This window comes from Brassica oleracea, chromosome C1 (assembly GCF_000695525.1).
Source record: "Brassica oleracea var. oleracea cultivar TO1000 chromosome C1, BOL, whole genome shotgun sequence".
Lineage (NCBI taxonomy): Eukaryota > Viridiplantae > Streptophyta > Magnoliopsida > Brassicales > Brassicaceae > Brassica > Brassica oleracea.
The window spans coordinates 5,161,347-5,182,258 of record NC_027748.1 but is presented as its reverse complement, the minus strand read 5'-3'; the positions used below and the strand labels follow the sequence as shown (position 1 = coordinate 5,182,258).

General features: G+C 33.4%; 2 protein-coding genes and 1 pseudogene across 2 annotated transcripts; all 3 read right to left on the bottom strand.

Annotated features, from left to right (window-relative positions):
- Window positions 1-592: 592 nt before the first annotated feature.
- On the bottom strand, window positions 593-2,107 carry LOC106295541 (venom phosphodiesterase 2-like). Its single transcript, XM_013731469.1, has one exon. The coding sequence runs from the start codon at window positions 2,096-2,098 to the stop codon at window positions 722-724; it is 1,377 nt and encodes a 458-aa protein (XP_013586923.1). The 5' UTR covers window positions 2,099-2,107; the 3' UTR covers window positions 593-721.
- A 3,183-nt stretch (window positions 2,108-5,290) lies between these two features.
- Window positions 5,291-6,852, bottom strand: LOC106328792 (venom phosphodiesterase 2-like). Its single transcript, XM_013767344.1, has one exon. It carries the CDS (start codon window positions 6,816-6,818, stop codon window positions 5,469-5,471), a length of 1,350 nt encoding a protein of 449 aa, XP_013622798.1. The 5' UTR covers window positions 6,819-6,852; the 3' UTR covers window positions 5,291-5,468.
- Window positions 6,853-14,080: 7,228 nt separating this feature from the next.
- Window positions 14,081-15,553, bottom strand: LOC106329676 (annotated as a pseudogene).
- Between the last annotated feature and the right edge of the window lie 5,359 nt (window positions 15,554-20,912).

Below are 20,912 nucleotides of genomic sequence, written 5' to 3'. Positions count from 1 at the left end.
ACCACGTCCTCCCTGTTCAACAGCCTGAACAGAACAGAGAGTCTAGCTACAAATAGCTATCTCCAACACAAACAACAACAACAAGAGAGCAACACAAAGCTTCAAAACCGGCAGCAACCAAACGATCTCAGCTCACAAAGATTCCGGCTTCCAGAAACTAATCCAACCGTACAAATCCAAGATAAACAAGTCGACAATACCTCTGCCAAATTTCAGCTCAATAAGAGAAGATCTCACCGTTGGATTTACCAAACACCCAAGACTGCTCTGCTGAAGAACTATGGCGACCAGCTTCAAGAAAACCCAGACAACAGAAGATCCAACCGTTGAATTCCAAATCCCTTCGGTGAACCTCTAACCCACTGACTGAAGAAGCTTCCCACAAAATATCAGCCCGATCAAGTTCCGTTTGATCCTCCAAAACCAGTCTTGAAATCACCTTACGAGTTTTCTCCTTCTCTCTCTTTTTCTCCTTTCTCTCTCTCTTGTTTTTTTTTTTTTTTTCAAAACTCTATTATTGTGTCTACAGTGCAAAGGGGAACATCACTAATTAGTTAAGGTCATAAGAATTATTATGTCTCATGCCCACTTGGTTCTCTCCATGTAGGAGGGACCCAACAATTTGACCTCTTCTCTTATTCATTTGCCGATACATTGATATATGAACTAAAACAGTAGAATACATCAGAACCTAGGAAGAAACTGACGCTATTATTAAGCTTCATTTTACTTGCTTTGTTTCTCCAGTGGGCATGAGAAGGCTACGAGTAAACAAAGAAGAACCATTGTTCGGAGCTGGTCTCAGTCCCAGAATCTCTGCAACGACATTGTAGATCTGAACATTCTCAAAAGACGGCACTTTCTTTCCTCTCCTAAACCTCGGACCATGTCCAATAAAGATAGATCTCATAGAGAAGAACATGTTGTCGTATCCATGATCTCCATAACACTCTTGAACGTTTGTTCTGTTCTGTCTAACCATGAGACCTTCTCCGACCATTCCTATGATCGGCGGAATCCGAGAACTGTCGGAATAATGCAGCCTTTCCGGTAACTTCTCCTTCAAGTAAACTTGCAAAAACTCACCGTTCTCTACTTTCCCTGAGCTCAAAGCTTCGTTCATCTTCGCCACGACTTCAGCGTTCTTCTCACCAGGATTCTTGACTTTGCCCCACCGTGGATTCATCACTAGTACGGGACTATAATCTTGGATCCAATCCGCGGGTATCTTGATCCAATCCGCTAAATCATCAATGTAAATCACTTTCTTGTCACAGTTAGTAACCATTCCGTGATCACCAAGCAAGATCACATGAACATCACTAAACACCTTCCTCTTCTTCAAACCCTTGATGACTCTACCGATCATTTTATCGATCTTTGTGACTGCTTCAGTGACACGAGGATCGTCAGGGCCATATTCATGACCTTGTACGTCCGTTTCTTCAAGATACAGCGCCATGAAATCAGGGATCTCGCTCTGTGGAAGATCGAAGTAGCTCAAGATCGTATCAACTCTTTCTTCTAACGGAACCGAGACGTTGTAAGGAGCTTTGCAAAACCCTTTAGGGCAAGTCCAAGAGCCTTTGTGAACGTCAGCGCCTGGCCAAAAGTAAGTCGCGGCCTTGAGACCTTGGTTTGTTGCGGTTACCCACAACGGCTCGCCTAACCACCACTTAGGGTCTAGGTTTCTTTTGAAGAGTTCTCCGGTTACTGGATCGGTAAACTTGTTCATTATTATACCGTGGTAAGCAGGGTAGAGTCCCGTGGCGATTGAGTTATGGTTTGGGAACGTCATTGATGGGAAAACCGGGATTAAACCGGTCTGAGCTTCGGTTCCTCGAGAAATGAGGAGGTCGATGTTTGGTGTCTCCGTCTTGAATTGGTAACCGAAGCGGAAACCGTCGCTGGAGATTAGTAAAACCACCGGTTTAGTGAGTTTCTTGGAGGGGTGGGGTCTCCAGGTGTTGGATGATGGAACACTCGAATCATCAGCAGTTGCAGCTACGACGAGGTAGAGGAGAGAAAGAAAGATTAGAGATAACTTGCACAAGGGGTAACATGAAAAACCGTACCGGACCGGTTTACTTTCCGCCATTGAGAGAGAAAGCTTTGGTGGTGGTTGAGTACAACGACGTTCATGTTACTTATATAGCCGGTACTTTCCTTTTTCTTTGTATATAATAATCTCTCTTTTAGTTTTTACTAAAACATAAACTATTGCCAACATAAAGAAAAAATCAACTTGCAACTTGTATTATTAATTAACTTTGTATAACAATCTAATCGAATAAAATTTTTGAACAAAATAAAAAAAATCTAATCGAATAAAAATATGCGTCATAAACTTGCAATTAGGCGTTTGAGTCAGATGTCGATCTTTCACGACAGTCGGTTCTTGTATTCCATATCCAAGGTACTCTTCTTTCATCGGGTTTTATATTCCTGGACGACAAAAGAAAAAAACTTGCAATTGCGATCTGTCCTACTCCAAAATTGTAAGTCAAAGAACACAAAAACAAGGGACGATGATTGTAATATACCCATCAAAAGTCTAAATTGGCTAAATACCCATCAATATGGATAATCCAAAAAGTAGTATCTTTTTGGTATGGATCGGACGAAAATATCCCTGCTTTATCGAAATAAATTTGGCAGTAGTATGAGGCGTGTGTCAGACAACAGAAGTGGGTCACACGATGGGACAGACGACGGACTGCTGGATAAAGAGGTGAATCATACTTGTTATGATGATGATTGTGTCGGTAATTTTCTCCTTAACTGATACGGGAACCATTACGTGTTATATTTGTTATTAACATATACGAGTGGGGTTGTCGGGAGGTTTGGAGATGCAAGTAACAAAGACAAAGGCAAAAGCAAAGAGACTGGACCAGATATCTATAGTGTTAGGAGGCTTGAAGATGCAAGTAACATGTATCAAATAACAAATCATGTATCATCTAGCAAATTATTTAATGTTAAACTATGTATCAATTAGCAAAACATGTATTAGATATCAAATTAGTTATCAGATTATTAATCTGTTTATTAAACAACATGTTAACCCAAAAATCATGTATTAACCTATTTGTCAGCTACCAAACCATCTATCAACAACACAGACCATATATCAATTAACGAAGTCTTTTGTGATATCATACTGATCATTTATCAAATTTCCATATCAAACTATGTACCATTTAACATAACATGTACCATATAACATATCATTTATCAAATAACAACCTATTTATCAGAAAAAAAATGTATAAAATCAAAGCCATGTACCAACCAATTCATTAGTTAACAAACCATGTCTCTTAAAAGAAAGAAGAGTTTCGTGTAAATGAGAAGAGGTGAAAGAAAAGTAGAAAAAATGATAGCGTTAAGAGTTAAGAGAAAGGACGAAAGAGAACTAGTAAATGAGATGAAAAAGTAGACAGAAATCTGACACAAGATAGAGAGCTATGGGTAGAGCTGACACTAGCAGCGCCCCTGTTCCGGAACGCGCTAAGCGCTAGTCGTACGGTCGGATTAGGCCTACCGCCTAAAGAAAAAATCGGGGATTAATTGAAAATTACGCAGGACGGAATTTTTAGATTGTTTACTACTATGTTATAAAACATGTCAATCTTTAATTGTGTATAACATTAATACATTTTCATATTTAAGATTGTATAAAACACACAAATAGAATATATAAACTTAATATAGTGTAATTTTCATCAAAATTATTGATATAAATGATATTTATAAAATTTTAGATCAAATAAATAAATAAAAATATTAAAAATAAAATAAAAAATAAAAAAATAATTAAAAAAATAGATTAGGCGGTCGCCTAGGCGGCTAGGCGATCATTTAGACGGTCTAGGCGGAGAAAATCGGATATCCGATTTTTTTAACTGATTTGACATAAATCGGAGCGGAAGAATGACGCGTAACGCCCAAACGGCCGTCTGGACGCTACGCAGCCGATTTTTATAACATGGCTAGCAGCTGTAGGTCTACATAGCTGGCAGGGGCAAAATCGTCAACAAAAACATGTTCCAAAAATTAAGGTATATAGCAAGATATATGAGTGTTTGGGTGTAACCACGCCAATTTCTCCAAAAACAATACAGAAATTGCACTCTATACCCAACAAAAAACCTAACTTTGCTAAGTGACCAAAAACACACACTTTTTCTCTCCCATTTCTCTTCCTTTTTCTCTCTAATTTTTTTCTACAAAACTAAATTTTCTTTTCTTTTAGTTATTACACTAATAAGCACAAAACAGTAAAGGAAGATAAAATTGTAATGTATCTAAAGTGCAAGAAGTTTTGGCCCAAATCTATATTCCCTTTGCTTTTTAATATTAGATGTAATCCCTAAAATATACAAAGAATAAAAAACGTACTTTTTTATAATAAAAAAATCATTAAAAGTATTAAAAATGATTTAACTAATCATAAAAGGATTATCAAATATAATTGATCAACCAGTTTTCAATAAAATCAAAGTTAACTTTAAAATTTCAAAAACATATTATATTTTAAACACACAATAAACCTTTTAAACATCATATAATATGAAATAAATAGAGTATTTTCTTTGGTCGTGGACAATAGCCGGTGGTCACTAGATCTCTTTCCAAGCCTGCTGAAACTCATAGGACAAAAGATTTTACCAGTAAATATAACAACTCTGGATTAAAACTGTAAATTGCACATATATTTTGTTACTTCTAAAATTTTGTCATATATAACACGTGGCTATATTTTGTTTTAGTTATTTTGGAAGTTCTGGACCTGGGACGACTACACCTATTCAAATTTCATAATGGGAATCAAATTCGTATCCTCCTAGAGATCTGCATTTTCAACCACTACTCGATTTCACGTGGTTATGTACTACCTTTCGACACATTACCAAGAAAATGATTAAAAACTTAGATATTTATGAACTTTTATAGCCGCAGATAATGTATAAACTTTTATATCGACAAAATGATTATAAAAATAAATACTCCCTCTATTTCACTTTATTTGTGGTTTTAGACTTATGCACACGGATTAAGAAAACGTTTAATTTTGCACATTTTCAAAATAAAAATATCATTATCCATACACCTAACCATATTTCAACCAATAAAAAATAAACAGAAAAATCTTATTAATAATTGTTACATTGAAATCATAAAACGACAATTATTTTAAAACGAAAATTTTCCACCAGAACGACATTTAAATAGAAATGGAGGGAGTAGGAACACATTAGGTAATGGCTACGATATATTCATTGGCTAATTTATCAGCATAGGGTTCAGTTTTGAAAACATTTATTCATTTATTACTCGCTTCCACATGCAATACAGAAAGAAAAAAAGATAAGACGCTGGGAAACGTAGATTAATTAACCAATAGAAAAACATAATCATCAGCTAATTATTATTCATGCTCATGAGCAAAGGGCTTTGAAGCTTCACTCAACCTCCACTGTTTCGCCAAAGGGCGAGAGAATGTTTCTAGTGAACAAAGAAGAACCATTGTTCGAAGCTGGTCGGAGTCCAAGAATCTCAGCAACAACATTGTAGATTTGAACATTCTCGAACGATGGCACTTTCTTCCCTTTCCTAAACCTAGGACCATGTCCCATAAAGATAGATCTCATGGAGAAGTATGCGTTGTCGTATCCATGATCTCCGTAACACTCGTGAACGCCTGTTCTGTTCTGTCTAACCACGAGACCTTCTCCGACCATTCCTATGATCGGCGGAATCCTAGAACTATCGGAATAATGCAGCCTTTTCGGCAACTTCTCCTTCAAGTAAACCTTCAAAAACTCTCCGTTCTCTACCTTCCCTGAGCTCAAGGCTTCGTTCATCTTAGCCACGAGCTCTGCGTTCTTCTCTCCTGGATTCTTCACATCTTCCCCCCAGCGTGGGTTCATCGCTAGCACGGGGCTATAAGCATTGATCCAATCCGCAGGGATCTTGACCCAATCTGCTAAATCTTCAATGTAAATTGTTTTTAGGTCACAGTTAGTAACCATTCCGTGATCACCAAGCAAGATCACATGAACCTCGTCGAAGATCTCCCTCTTCTTCAGCCCCTGGATGATCCTACCGATCATTTTATCGATCGTCGCAACCGCCTTTGTAACCCTAGGATCATCAGGACCATAGCTGTGTCCCGCTCCGTCAGGCTCATTGAAGTACAGCATCATCAAGTCAGGGATGTCTTCCTCAGGGAGATCGAATTGGTTCAAGATCGTATCGACCCTTTCTTCGAATGGAACCGAAAGGTTGAAATGTGGACACAACCCTTTAGGGCAAGTCCAAGAATCTTTGGGAACCTCAGAGCCTGGCCAAAAGTAAGTCAGAGCCTTGCGACCTTGGTTTGTTGCGGTTACCCACAACGGCTCACCTAACCACCATTTCGGGTCTAGGCCTTTGTTGAACACTTCTCCGGATATCGGATCAGTGAACTTGTTCATGATGATACCGTGGTAAGCAGGGTAGAGTCCAGTTGCGATCGCGTAATGGTTTGGGAATGTCATGGTGGGGAAAACCGGGATTAAACCGAGTTTGGCTTCGGTTCCTTCGGATATGAGAAGGTCTATGTTTGGTGTGTCGGTTTTAAACTGGTAACCGAACCGGAAACCATCGCTAGAAATCATTAAAACCACCGGTTTGTTGAGTTTCTTGAAGGGCCAGGGACGCCAGGTTTTGGACGAAGGAGTATCTAAACCATTGGTCGTGGCAGCTACAATGAGAAGACTAAGAAGGGTGAGAGATAGCTTGAGGGATAGAACATGATTGGATTTTGCCATTGGAAAGATTGTTTGTGATGTGGTTCTTGCAGCTCATGCTATCTATTTATAGAGTGAGCAACAAAAATTCGTTTATTTTTTTTTTGTTTAGAAAATAATGCTAAATTGCGTTTGAAGGCTTGAAGCGTCGCCATTTTAATAATTTGATAATTTCTTAGTTAGGTATATACAAATAAAAGTAGACGTAGACCTATGTGGCGTTCCACCGCAGAAAGGACACCTATATATATATACAGATACACACTTCAAAAGTTTTTTACACCAAAAGGCAGTCTACGAGTTTTTATAACACCAATAGACACTTTCTGCTACTTGGACAGTTTATGAATGAAAAAACTTAAATTACCCTTAAATAAAACGTAACCATAAATTACTATTTAGTTAGACTGTTGTGATTTTGGTTGGATTTTGAAAATTAAAAATATGTGGTAGACCCGACAAGAGATAAACCTTGCTTTGATAATTATCGGATGTGTAGATTTTTTTTTTTTTTTTACTTTTGGAAACTTTTGCCGAAGGGAAAAAGAAAAAATGAGAAGTCTAAGAGGAAGCGACGACGATTCTGTGGAAAACAAAAAGAAAGATGTCGACGAGGTGGAGTCGGCGGGGAAAGAGAAAGCAGACGGTGAGGTTTTAGTTGTTGTTGTTATGTTGGTGGATCTACAATGGAGAATGCAATTAACTTTTTTTTTTAAATTGTGTACCTGAGTTTTCAGTAAACAATTGTGCCAGAAAGTCGCAGCAAGACCTAAATGCTTCCATGTTATTGGCCTAGGATTACAAACCAGGAGCTGCAACTATTATCTGGACAGTATTCTCATATGTATGTTAACAACATTGTCTTTCTAGTTTTTTATTGTGTTTTTGCAATATTGTCCTATGCTAAAGAGTCCTTGACTGTTTATTCTCTAAGCTCGTATTTCAAAATACTAACACTCTTTGAATAATTGAGAAGGTCACTTTGAGAAGTTTTGGTTTTTTTTTTTAATTTCTTGTTGTTTTCTTTTAGTTTCTTGTTGTTTTAATTCAGAAGTCAGACGCAGCTTATTGGAAATAATCATTTTGTTCTTAAAGATATTAATATGTATTTATTTAGTCTTTTAATCTTCAGGATTTTGCTTGAATCTAGTACTTTCCTTATATGGTTCTTATTGATAATAATGATGGACTTGAGTTTTCAGCAAACAACTGTGTCTAACGTTTAGTTTGCATTTTTCCATAGTCCCAATGATGTAGAAAACGTATATGTGAGCTAAAGTCATGTGGATACCTATAGATGTACATATGGACACTATGAGTACAAAATGTACACGTGTACACTATGAGGCAAATGTACACATGGACATCATACTAAACGTTCTTGTAGAAAATTTACAAAGGAGACCTGTTTAGATGGTTAAGAAACCGTTAACTATAGCCGGTCCAAGAATTCACTAATGTCATGATCCCTGTGAATGTAGCAATCATTTTGAAACGAGTCATCTCAAACTTTGAACTTCCCAAGCAATGAAAAGTTAAAAAAAAAGAAGCTAAATGACATTTAGTTAAAACACCACAAAAACAGAAAATTGACCATGAAATGTCTGCTTGTAACTATTTCGGAAGCGAACAACGATGTACACTGAAAAAGGTAATATATTAAAATTACGTGTACACATGTACAATGGTTTTGATGTACACATTGATCAGCAACACTTGGTAGACTGTCTACAAGAGCCGGTCTATAGACTCGGATGGTTCTCAATATTCCCCATCAACAGGCCATAGGGAGAAAGAAATCTTCTCTTCTACATGTTCATGTGGAGTTAATATGTATTTATTTAGTTTTTTAATCTTCTGTTACTTTTCTAATATGGTTCTTATTGATAATAATGGTAGACCTGAATTTTCAGCAAACAATTGTGCCTAACGTTTAGTTTGTGTTTTCCCATAGTCCCGATGATGTAGTATACGATTATAATCAATTTGAGTGCTAAGAATCAAGAATATACATGTGAAATGAGTTTTGGTGTTATTCAACATACGTTCGAAGACAAGTTCGAATTAAAAAATGCATCAGTGTTCTGTTTAGAAAGCGTACATGTGAACCAAAGTCATGTGAATACCTATAGATGTACACATGTACACTATGAGGAAAAATGTAGACATGTACACTATGAGGCAAATGTACACATGGACATCCTACTAAACGTTTTTGTAGAAACTTTACAAATGAGTCTTGTTTAGATGGTTAAGAAACTGTTAACTATGTATGGTAGAAGAATTCACTAATGTTATAATCCCTATGAATGTAACAATCATTTTAAAACAAGGCATCTCAAGCTTTGAAATTTCCATGATATATGGTTCTTATTGATAATCATGGTGGACCTGATTATCAAACATTTGTGCCTAACGTTTAGTTTGTGTTTTCCCATAAACCCAATGATGTAATATACTATTATTATCAATTTTAATGCTAAGAATCAAGAATATACATGTGAAATGAGTTTTATGTTATTCAACATATGTTCGAAGACAAGTCAGAACTCAATAATGCATGTGTCAACTGTTTAGAAAGCGTACATGTGAACTAAAGTCATGTGGATACCTATAGATTTACACATGGACACTATGAGGAAAAATATACACATGTTGGCAAATGTACACGTGGATATCCTACTGAACGTTGTTGCAGAAAATTTACAAAAGAGTCTCATTTAGATTGTTAAAAAACCGTTAACTATAGCCGGTCCAATAATTCACTAATTCCATGATCCATGTGAAGTAACAATCATTTTGAAACGAGTCATCTCAAACTTTGAACTTCCTATGCAATTAAAAGTTTTTAAAAAGGAGAAGCTAAATGACATTTTGTTGGAACACCACAAAAACAAAAAATTGACCATGAAGTGTCCACTTGTAATTGTTTCTGAACCGAACAACAATGTGCACTGAAAAAGGTAATATATTAAAATTATGTGTACACATGTACAATGGTTTTGATGTACACATTGATCAGTAACACTTGGTGGGTTGTCTACATGAGCCGATATGCAGACTTGGATGATTCTCAATATTCCCCATCAACATGCCATAGGGAGATATGAATCTTCGCTTCTTCATGTTCCTGTGGAATTAACTAAATGGAAATAGCAAAGGGAACAATATCAATCTTTGTTCATACGCACGTCAACAACTTCTCTACCAATCCACGAAAACAAAACAAAAAATCTCTATAATACACATATTTTTACAGACCAATTTGAAAAATCTCAAGAGTATCCAAACTTCTAACTTCCTTTCCACCTTAGCGACAATAACAAAATCTCATCTTTATAAGGCTTACAGCTTTTTCTAAAGGTTGATGAAGAACGATTGGTTCAAAGTTAGAACAATGATTGGTTCAAAGTTGTAAGCTTTGACTATATGGAATACGATGAGATTGCTAAGACTGACATTTTGTATAAAAGAATCAGACTTTCAAGGAAACTTACAATGGGAAAAGAGATGGTTCTTACCATATCAACTGCGGAAGCATCAGAAGGATGGAGAGTGGTGGAGGAATATGGTGATAATTTGAGAAGCCGGCGAAGGGTTTCTTAACTGCGGTTAAAAGGTGGGGGGGTTGGATCCGACACAGAAAGCTATGTTATTGATGATTGATGTGGAGTAGATTCATTGCAGACCCAAAAAAAATAAGAAATCACTCACTTTGCTTAAAGAGATCAATAGAAAGAGAGGATTTTGAATCTTATTCTAGGGTATAACAATTGACCCACTCCAGCGAAAATAGTGGTGGAGACGCCGGTGAAGAAAGGAAACGATGAGGAATGTCCATTACAATTTCCAGAAGAAATAAGACGACAAAAAGGAGATGATGAATGTGGCTGAGTAAATCTGAATCGTTAAAGGTTAAAGTACAAAAGCAAATCCAATGGTCAGGAAATGAAACAGAGATAAGTCTTGTCAAAAGTGTTTGATTTAATTTGGACCGTTGAGTGGGAAGAGAAATGTGTGGTGGAGGTTAATTCTCGCTAATATAATAGTTTGATTAGTCAGCTGGTTAATTACGAAGTGACTAATTTGTTTGGAAAGAATAGAAGCAGTTAGAAAAAAGTGTTTTGGTAGCTAAATGTGGTCCATTGTGTTAATAGAAACTTGGAAATTACCTTTGAGTGTAATATTTTGAAGAAAAGACAATCTTCATTGATACTATGTCTATTTTTTTAAACATATAATATTAATAATTTTTTTTATCACATTAGCGATTTTTCGAACCCTTGATTGTAACTAATGGTGGCAACATCCTTATTAATATTTTTTTTAAAAAATTTAACATGGGTTAGGGCCTAGACTATCTTGAAGTGGAATCCACTAATAGATCTCTTCTTTCTGAATATTCAAATGGGCATGAAGCATGATTTGATATCCGCGTGATCACACGTTAAAGTAATCTGATTAGCAACGGATTTGAACTCAGCTCCTTTAGGGATGCTGAAATGCCACGTATTAACCTATTGCTAAGGCGTGGTTGAATCATTAATCATCTTTTTAACCAAAAAACACTAAATTATTGAACTAAACCAAACATTTTAACTATAACTGACATGTTGCTAAAAAAACAAAAACTGACATATAAATGCATTGTTATAAAGAATTGCATCTGAATTACGTTTGTTATAGCTAGGAATATAAGAAAATCCATTTTACTGGGTCAAAACAAACATTAACCGCAAATTTGGAGTTTTAATTAATTTTCAAAATATGAGGAAAAAAAATTGTACCCAAGAAAATATAACAGAGTGACAGTTGTAATGAGTTTACACTTTACAGTAAAAACAAGTGTCTTTAATAAATTGAGATGATAGCAGAGGGCGGTGGCAGAGGGCGGTGGCAGTTACGTTATTAGTTATCACGACAAGAACGTTACTATCATCTGCATGGTCCACATGTGGGGAGAGCCATTGATACCTGATCTAACGGTCTTGATTTAATCACGTGTTTTATCCCGTGAAACTATCCTGTCGTGGTGGGCTCTTCTTCCAAAAATTGGCTAATTCATACGTGAACAAAGGACCGCGGTCCCGATCATTACGCACACTGAGTATCTGTGCAAATTCATATACGAACACATAATTAATTCAAATTTCATACATTACCAATCACATTATGGCTAATACATACTTTGACCATGATTATGTTAGTCAAATGGTTGCAGTGGTTTAGGTAAATGTAACAGATGCTTACGTAGAATTATGATATAATGATGTGTCAATATAATATATTTTTCTTAAAAATCGTTTTCCCTAAACGACGTCGTTTTGCTCTCTTCATTTAGATAAAAAAACTTTCTCTTTTGCATACATGACAATTGAACATGGGTTCTACTTGAAACTCATCCGAAAGACAAACCACTGGGCCACATAAGTTAATTTATATATACTCTCGTAGTCTTTTTATATCTATAATCATCTGTTATTTTAATATTTCAATCTTCTTTCTCTTTTTTTTTTTTTTGAAAAAGATCTTCTTCCTCTTGTTTCTCTGTTTATTTCATTCAATCTCTTTCTTTTGTTTTTTCTTAATAATCTAGATCTCTTCTTCTCAGGGTCGAGGAGGATAGGTTTGCACCATCATCATGACTAAAGTTTATTTCAGATTTGTCTCCTAAACCATAATTATATTTGATTTGGTTTTGAATTGGGTATTGATTGCTTAATCTCGTCACATTAAAAAGATGATAACTTTTATAAGGATGAGCTTAATCGTTTCTGTAACTGGTCGAGGAGGATAGGTTTTATGTAATTAGATTTATACAGATATGGAAAGAAGAGAAGGCGAAGATGAAACAGAAAAGCAAAATATACATTAAGAATGAAACCATAGATACAACTTTCACTAGTTCTTTTTTGGCGTAGTGGTTCTGCTTATGTGGTTTTACTCATCCAACCTGGGTTCAACTCTCCCACAAGCATAATCCATTATATTTTTTTTTCAAAATTAAAAGACTAAAACGACGCCGTTTTGATTTTCACACGATTTAAGTCATGTCATCGCTACATCATCTTTAGTTAACAGTCAATTAACATTTAACAAAAAAAATTCACGATCAAAGTATGTATAAGCTTTAATGTGATTGTTTGTGTATGAAATTTGAATTACTCATTTGTTCATGTATGAATTTGTACAGGTACTCAGTGTGTATACTGTTCGGGACCGCGATCATCTGTTGATGTATGAATTGGCCGATTTTCCGCTCTTCTTCCGACGGGTGATTGGCTGTGTTTGATACGTGACCAAAATGTTGATAAGCCCAAGCGAACTACTCATTTACTCAACAAGCGTTAGAGATTTGCAAGAGCCTAAAAAATAACATTTAAAGTGTAACCTAAGGGATGTATCCAGTTACAAATGAGTTGGGTTTATCTAAAAGTTTAGATAAGTTAATAAAACTTATTATAATTCTCTTTTAACTTCCAAAAAAAGAATTTCAAACCATATACAGTAGTTGTATATATCTTAATTAGGGTCGGTCGGTCCGCCTTACGGACGGGAAGTTATAATAAAAATTATTTTATATTAATTTATAAAGTATTTAAAAAGTATTATAAATAAAAAATATTATAAAAAACAAATAATGAAAAAATTATGAGATCATAATAATAAATATTTTTGTTTTGAATTATAACGACAATAAATAGCATTATATTTTTAATATTTAATTTAGTTTCAAATGTTTAGTTTTATAATATATGTAATCATTATTTATTATTATATAAATGTGCACATTACGATATATATATGATAAAGAAAATGACATAGAAGAATTATTGTCAAAGAATAGTTATTTTTATGAACATAAATTCTCCAATATGTTTTATCGAAGTGTTTTAACAAAAAAATTGAATTGTCTAGACTATTTTTATTTCCTAATAACGAATTTCGTAACACATGGATTATATACCTAAATTTTTCAAACTTATATAAAATATATGTAATACTTGCATTGTATATTATATTTAATTTAATTCTAAATTTTGAATAGTCTGTTGGTTTGACTTTGTTTTTCGAGTGGGTTAAGTTGATCCATAATTATTGTTTTTTTTTGTCTTTTTCATTTGTTTCATAATGATCTGTCTTTTTATGAAAATAAAAACCTATCAAGTTCACTACTATTTACGTAAAATGTGCTAGTTTGAATCGTCAAAAGCAGACTCAACATAACAAAAAGTTCATTATGAGTGTAATGAATTGGTTTTTTATATAAATTTGGAATTAATTTAACCCTGAAGTAATTTTATAATTTCATTTGCTCTGGACTTGATCCCTTTGACATACTCAATCAAGATTCGGAGCTGGTATGAACCTCCTTCCTGGTAGGGCCATCAACATTACAATGGTTAAGTGTGAGGAATTTTAAAAACCGGATCAAACAATTGTATTATCATCTGGTTTAAACCCAAATTAAACCCGATTAGCGTGTTAGACTTTCTTTCACATTGTTGTGTTTTTTTATTATATGTGTAGAGAGACATTACATAAAACAAAGTTTATGTTACTTACAGTTCGAATCAGAGTGCGCTCAATTCGTTTCTTTATAACAGCAGAAAGCTCATCAGTCGTTACTTCACCTTTCCTGAGTGTTAACCTTCTAAGAAAAACTTGTTCCATTGTTCCTCAGGAGCTGGAAAGACATAATAAACCAAATGTGAACTTTTTTGCGTCGACTGACTACATGGAAAATAAGGTTGCAAAAAGAGACCTTTGATAAGAGTTTCCAGAAAATGCTTTGCCTTTACAACTTCGTTCCCTGTGATCGGATGCAAACGTGATGAGATTATGTTTGTGGATAATGGAAGCTTAGAGTGAGCGAGTGACTTGAGAACATGCACCTCTCTTTGCGTAGCTACGCTTGGAGAGGACCGTAGCAGCATAGAGTTGTAGAACTTTCTGAAGCTTAGCCGCAAGCCTTGGTTTGTCTTTATCTTCTTTTGCCTGAAAACAACCTTCAGCCTCTCAAACTATCATAAAAAAATACATTGATACTCTATTAAAAGAGAGACCTTTTGAAATAAAAATCACTGTCTCACACGTGAAAACAACAATCATAACAGTTTACCTACCGTAGTTGAGCACTAACTTCTGAAAGAAACCCTTTGTCTAATTGCCCTTCTTTTTCCCGTTGTATCATTTCCTGTTAATACATTTATATCATCAGTACCTTTGTATACAAGATGTTGAACATGTCTTGGTCAAAGGAAAGTGAACATATGTGTACACGCCTTTTCCATTTGATTGATAGCTTCAGGATCTCTTGGAGGCCATGAAATTTCTTCCACTCCAACCACAACAGGTCTTAATATCCCTTTCAGAACATCAGTAGGCGACTCTATCTTCTCCTACATACATGGATACAATAAAACTCTCAGGCAACTAACAAAAACTGGATATGTAAGGAAATAGAAAAATAAAAGAAAGAGAAGAAAAAAACCCGAGTCTTATTCACAACGCAGTCAACTATGGTTATCACAGTTGCAGCTGACTCTTCATAGTCCTTCTGCAAAGAGACATAAACGAAAAAAGAGAGCTTTTGAAAATCTGCTTGATGATTGAAATAATAAAGAAGAATAGAAATGTTTGCCTTGTCATTAAATAATAAATAATAAAGAAAAATAAAGATTCACCATGCAACATAGTTTAAAAGAGAACTTGCCGGATTTGAGGTCGGAGAAAAAAGCTCTAGAATTAGCCATTTCAGAATATTTATGAGATGTAAGATATAGGAAAAGGAAATATGTTCAAGAGGAGGAATCCCACCTCTATTTATACAGATCCTGACACCGCATCTAAGATCGAAAGGAAGCTTTGGATACACATCGTGATGGAGCCAATGAATAGGATTTATGAGGAAGCCATTAACAACACCGTTTCAGGTCGTAGAAGAAGCACCGAGGTCACCGGCCGCCGCACATCGAGAAAAGACGAACTCATTTTCTTCGAAGCAGGGTATTAGGGTTAGGGGGGATCTCCTTCACGTTGGTCCAGACCCTTGCAAATTAAACAGCCCAATATCACCATATATGTCAAACGAAGCTCAGAAAGATAGATGTTAAATGAAATGATGCGTTTTGAATGCAAGGACATGTGTCGCGCAGACAGAAACTGAATTTTCAAACTAACATCCCATGTGACGCAAGGAGGAGGGGTAAAACCCTCTTATATATATATATATAGAATGGGCAAATTTCATGCATCTCGCCATCTTGCCGTCTTGGTCCAGGTGATAAAGTATTTGATGTTTCGGTCTCTACAAAGTTTTTTTTTAGTAATCGTCTCTACAAAGATTTACTTGAGCACATCGTTTCAGGCACTTACTGGGTGCAATGTAGCCCGTTTCTATAAGCAGAAATAGAAAGAGCGAGTAACCATGGTAACTGAAATATTTATAAAGACTTGATTTATTCCATTAGCATGTAAAATCATTTATATTCACGTAGCCACATATGTATTTTATTTTTGATAGGATGAAATGTAAGTATCTATTATTGACATTTATATTATTTTTAGTATCCATTTGCAAAAAAATTATACCCAACTTAAACAATAGTCTTACCATCTTGGTTTTGGTAACGCTTTGATGAAAATATATACTTGGTCATTTGTACAGATGTGTTGGATGGTGACTAAACCATCTGATCTGCTAATTATTTTTTTATTTCTTATGATAAATTCGACAAATTGTTCAAAGAGTTTTTCTTGAGTTCAAATATTCGTTCCTTTTGTTATCCAATCTGCTAAAGAGACTCTCCGAGCCTTGTGAAATTTACGGGCTCTAAATGTAGCCCAAACGAAATATAAAGCAACATTTAAAAATTTCCTCATTTTGATTTTTTTTTTATTCTAGTTTACAATACATACTTAATCGGACTTGTGGAAATCATAACAAATTGATGGAACGTATTTCATTATTTGATTTATGTGATGGAAGATGATGTTAGTTTTGCGCATTTCCTTTCCATTATTAATTAGTGATCTACGAGTACTGTAGTTTGGTTTTTAGTGATATTATTTGTACTAGATTAAAACATGTGACTTGCACGGAATGAATGTTGTGTATACGTACAATTTTATGTATTATTAGTTATTTGTGTTTTTTACTTATATTAAATTAGTGAGAGGTTAGTGACTATTACAATCATTTTATGGTAAATAAATCTAAATAATAATTTTTATCTTTTATATTGTTTATAATTAAATTTAAATGATATGAACATCGATATATAGTATATTTTTTAAATATGACTATATTAAATAAAAAATTTCCTATTCTCATGGTTTTATGATCATTTATATTTTTATAACAAAAAAAATTGAAACATTGATAAAAAAATTTTCAATATGGAACTTTTAATATTTTTTATTAATTTATAAACATTGTTTTACAAATTCAATGAAATTTTGAAACTAAACTATTAAATTCTTAGTATTTGTTCAATAAAATTTTTGAAGTTTAAATATTTATGCATTTTATATAATATATAATTTAATTTAAACGATACTAATATATATATATTTAATATAATATTTATTAAATAAGACATCTTACTCATATAAATTTATGAACATTTATATCTTGTTATAAGCAAAAATTCAACCAATGATCACAAATTTTCAAAGTGAGATTTTTTAAAAGTTTATTAATTTATATTTGTTTTTAAAAGTTTATTAATTTATATTTGTTTTTAAAAATTCAAATATAACATATATAGAAAAATAAATTTTTTTGTTATTTGGTTATTTTATTATCTAATTTATTTTAATAATATTAATATAAAAAAATGATAGAGGATGTATAAATTATTATCAAATCTTTATTATTTAAAATCATTACTTATCATGTATATTTTGATCATATTAGGTAATTTCGTATGTTCTATTTAAGAAAATAATGAAGAATATTTTTGTATTAATAATTAATTATATAATTAGGTTAATGAAAAATATACTATATGTTTAGATAGACCAACTTATTTTTCTAAAGTTTTTGAAATTGATTCTCGTGATGACACGCATAAAAACTCCTTGTATAGATTGGAGCTATGAAGCTTTCCTTATTATCAGAGAAAGGGGAAAGGGCTAAAAAAATTTGGATTTATAGAAATTCTAAATTTGTACACGTGGCATGGTTCAAAAGTTATAATGTTTCTCTTTTAATATATAGGGGATATCTTATGTTTGAATCCGCGTAACGCATGTCGGAAAAATCAAGATAATGTACATTTGACCAATTAAAACTAATAAGATAATTTTGATTTGTTGGTAAATGATTGTGATTTTGTATGTTACAATTTATAGGTCTAGATCATGTGTAAATTCACTAGTCACCATCATTAATCAGAGAATAAACTGACTTAGTGTTAAATTCATGATTATGACCATAAATCTATTTGATAGAGACTAAGGTTTAAGGTTGCAAGTAGACAGGCTAGGTTGTAAGAGTTTTAGATATCTAGACCATGCTTAAAGGTTTGGAAGTACACAATTTTCTTATACTTTTGGATTTTTTAATATTTGGAGAAAAATGAAAAATTAGAGAATATAAAAGAATTACAAAATTACCATAATCATGATTAGTTGATTTAAATAAAAATTTAACCTAATCATGGGGATTATAGATAACTTATGTACTATGATCCACAAGGTCATTGGCTTTAATTATTTCATGAATTTGATGATTGTAGGAATCATATTTTGCCATACGGCACTTAAACTTGGAAACTGGACATTTGATTTACACTTCTTTTGCAAAAGAATATACATATAAACATCGAATTGAGTTGTTGTAGTTGTTAACACCTAGGTTGCTAAAACGCATGTATGATGATGTTGTCAGAGTATCCTCAACGGGGAGTTCTCCACTTGAAATTTGATGATAATCTAAGAATTTATTATACAACTGATGCTGATACACGAATGTCAGAAAATACAAAACATCAATATATATATAAAGAATGAGTTTCCTTCACTCTTAGGCCATCAACTTCAGATTTCATGTCGCTAATTCAGAGTCTGTGACGAAAACACGTGTCACAGTCAATCAAAAGTCAATGTTTCATTAATTATTGAGTTTAATGGGTTTTATGTGTTTACTATAGTTCAAATACAATTTTTCTAAAAAAATTGTATATACGAAACTTAGGGAAACTTGTCGTCGAGCAAAAATCCGCGTTCAGTCAACTGTCAATAGAAATCTAATGGTTTCGCCGGTGATGAACGATTCCGATCAATGTCAGTTGAAAGCCAAATAGACTCTTTAATCTGGCGCCGTTACGAAAATTAACTTGGTTCATGCATCTTGATTTTTGTATTAAAAATTATTTTACTAATTATCATAATTACATTAGAATAAACAAAGAAAATATGTAAAACTATTATGTATTCATGAACATTTTAATATTAAACTGATCATGATATATAAAAAGAATAACAAAACATACACAATAAAAGTTAATAACATCGCCTTAAATTTTAAGTAACCTAAACCTTTTGAAATACTCTTTAACTGATATATTTATGTATCTTTGGTTATTAACACGCCTGTAACGTGAATAGAGAGAGAGAGTAAAATTATGCTAATAATAAAAATTAGTTTTTTGATTAATTTTAAATTAAAAAAATAGTATATCTCATATACATCTATTGCAAATGTAAACCTAAAACAGAAACCACAAATCATATAAAAAATAATAATCTTAAAGTATATTTCGCCTGTGGGCATGCCGACCCTAGTATATTTATAGAGTATTGATAAGGTGATAAAGACTTACTAAATATATCTAGGATAATCGAAGTTTTGATAAGGATGAAAATTATAATTCAGTTACTTATTTGTTATCACATTTGTTCATTATGTAGGTTTATGTTTTCTTTTGTTTTAGGTTCAAAACATATTGAACCCTCTCTTTAATTATTAGTTTGGTTCACTTTGAGAAAACAAATTAAAAAGTCTACAAAAATAAACGACCCTAGATGCCGTCTGGGTATCTTTACTTCCTCTTTTTTTTTTCCTTGGACAACTTGGGGTATGTGTTAAAAGAGATAAATATGTTATGTGTGTTCCTTTAAAATTAGGTCCACTTTGTATAACATAATAATCACAAAAAGCGTAATAAATGAACAACATCCAAAAAACTTTTCTCTAATAGAAAATAATGAAAGCATCTAGTAGATTTTCGATCTCTTCCCGAAAACAATAAGTTGTTTTTTACTTTAGCCTTGATCTTTTAGTTAAATTAGCAGAATGCTATATATTTGGTTTTTTGCCAAAGAAAGTCATTCATGCGAGCCTTTGTTTCATTTAAGATGATAAAATCATTTTTATAATATCATAGTAATATATTGTAAAGGTAAGAAAATGAGAATCATTGTAGCTTTAGAAAATGATTTTGTTTGGACAAAAGCAAGAGTTAGACAGTAAAAGATCGACAGATAAGCAAAGACACAAAGTTTATCTTTGAGGGGTTGTTGGATTATAATCATAATTTCCAAAATATAAATGATCTTCCAATTTTGTTGATTACTAATGATTAGAAATTCGTCATGATATTCGGAAAAGAAAAGAAATAAATTCTTCACGATCTATGATCTGATGTTTTCATTTGTAGTTTTGCGGAAATGGACAAAAATACGTATTAGGTGAAACGAAAAGTTTCTAAATCAAAGAATCTCGTCGGTGACCGGTGGTCTTGCCGCCGGTTACCATCTTTTTTCTTGTGAATATTTTCGATCTATGTATCGAACTTGCTTCGCGTAGGCGATCTTGTTTTCGTTAGGCGATTTTGGTGTGCTAAGCTTTAATCAAAACAGACCTGATTTTCACTCCTATCGTTTCTCTGTTTTGATTTAAAACTGAATAAAGTTTTCAAGTTTAAACTTCATCTCTCGTATTTCAGCTTATCTATTCCTGTTTGTCTCTAAAATGTTCTTCTTCTTTATCTGGTCATGCTTGATCTTCAAGTTTGAAGAAATTAATCTTTGCTTCATATGGATTTGGCAAAGTATTCGGATGATTTGAAGTTTTGAGTTTTTACAAGTGAGCTTCTGGTTTGGTAT

Excerpts from the sequence above, each read along its gene's own strand:
- LOC106295541 (XM_013731469.1), bottom strand. The coding sequence starts at position 2,098 with ATGGCGGAAAGTAAACCGGTCCGGTACGGTTTTTCATGTTACCCCTTG.
- LOC106328792 (XM_013767344.1), bottom strand. The coding sequence starts at position 6,818 with ATGGCAAAATCCAATCATGTTCTATCCCTCAAGCTATCTCTCACCCTT.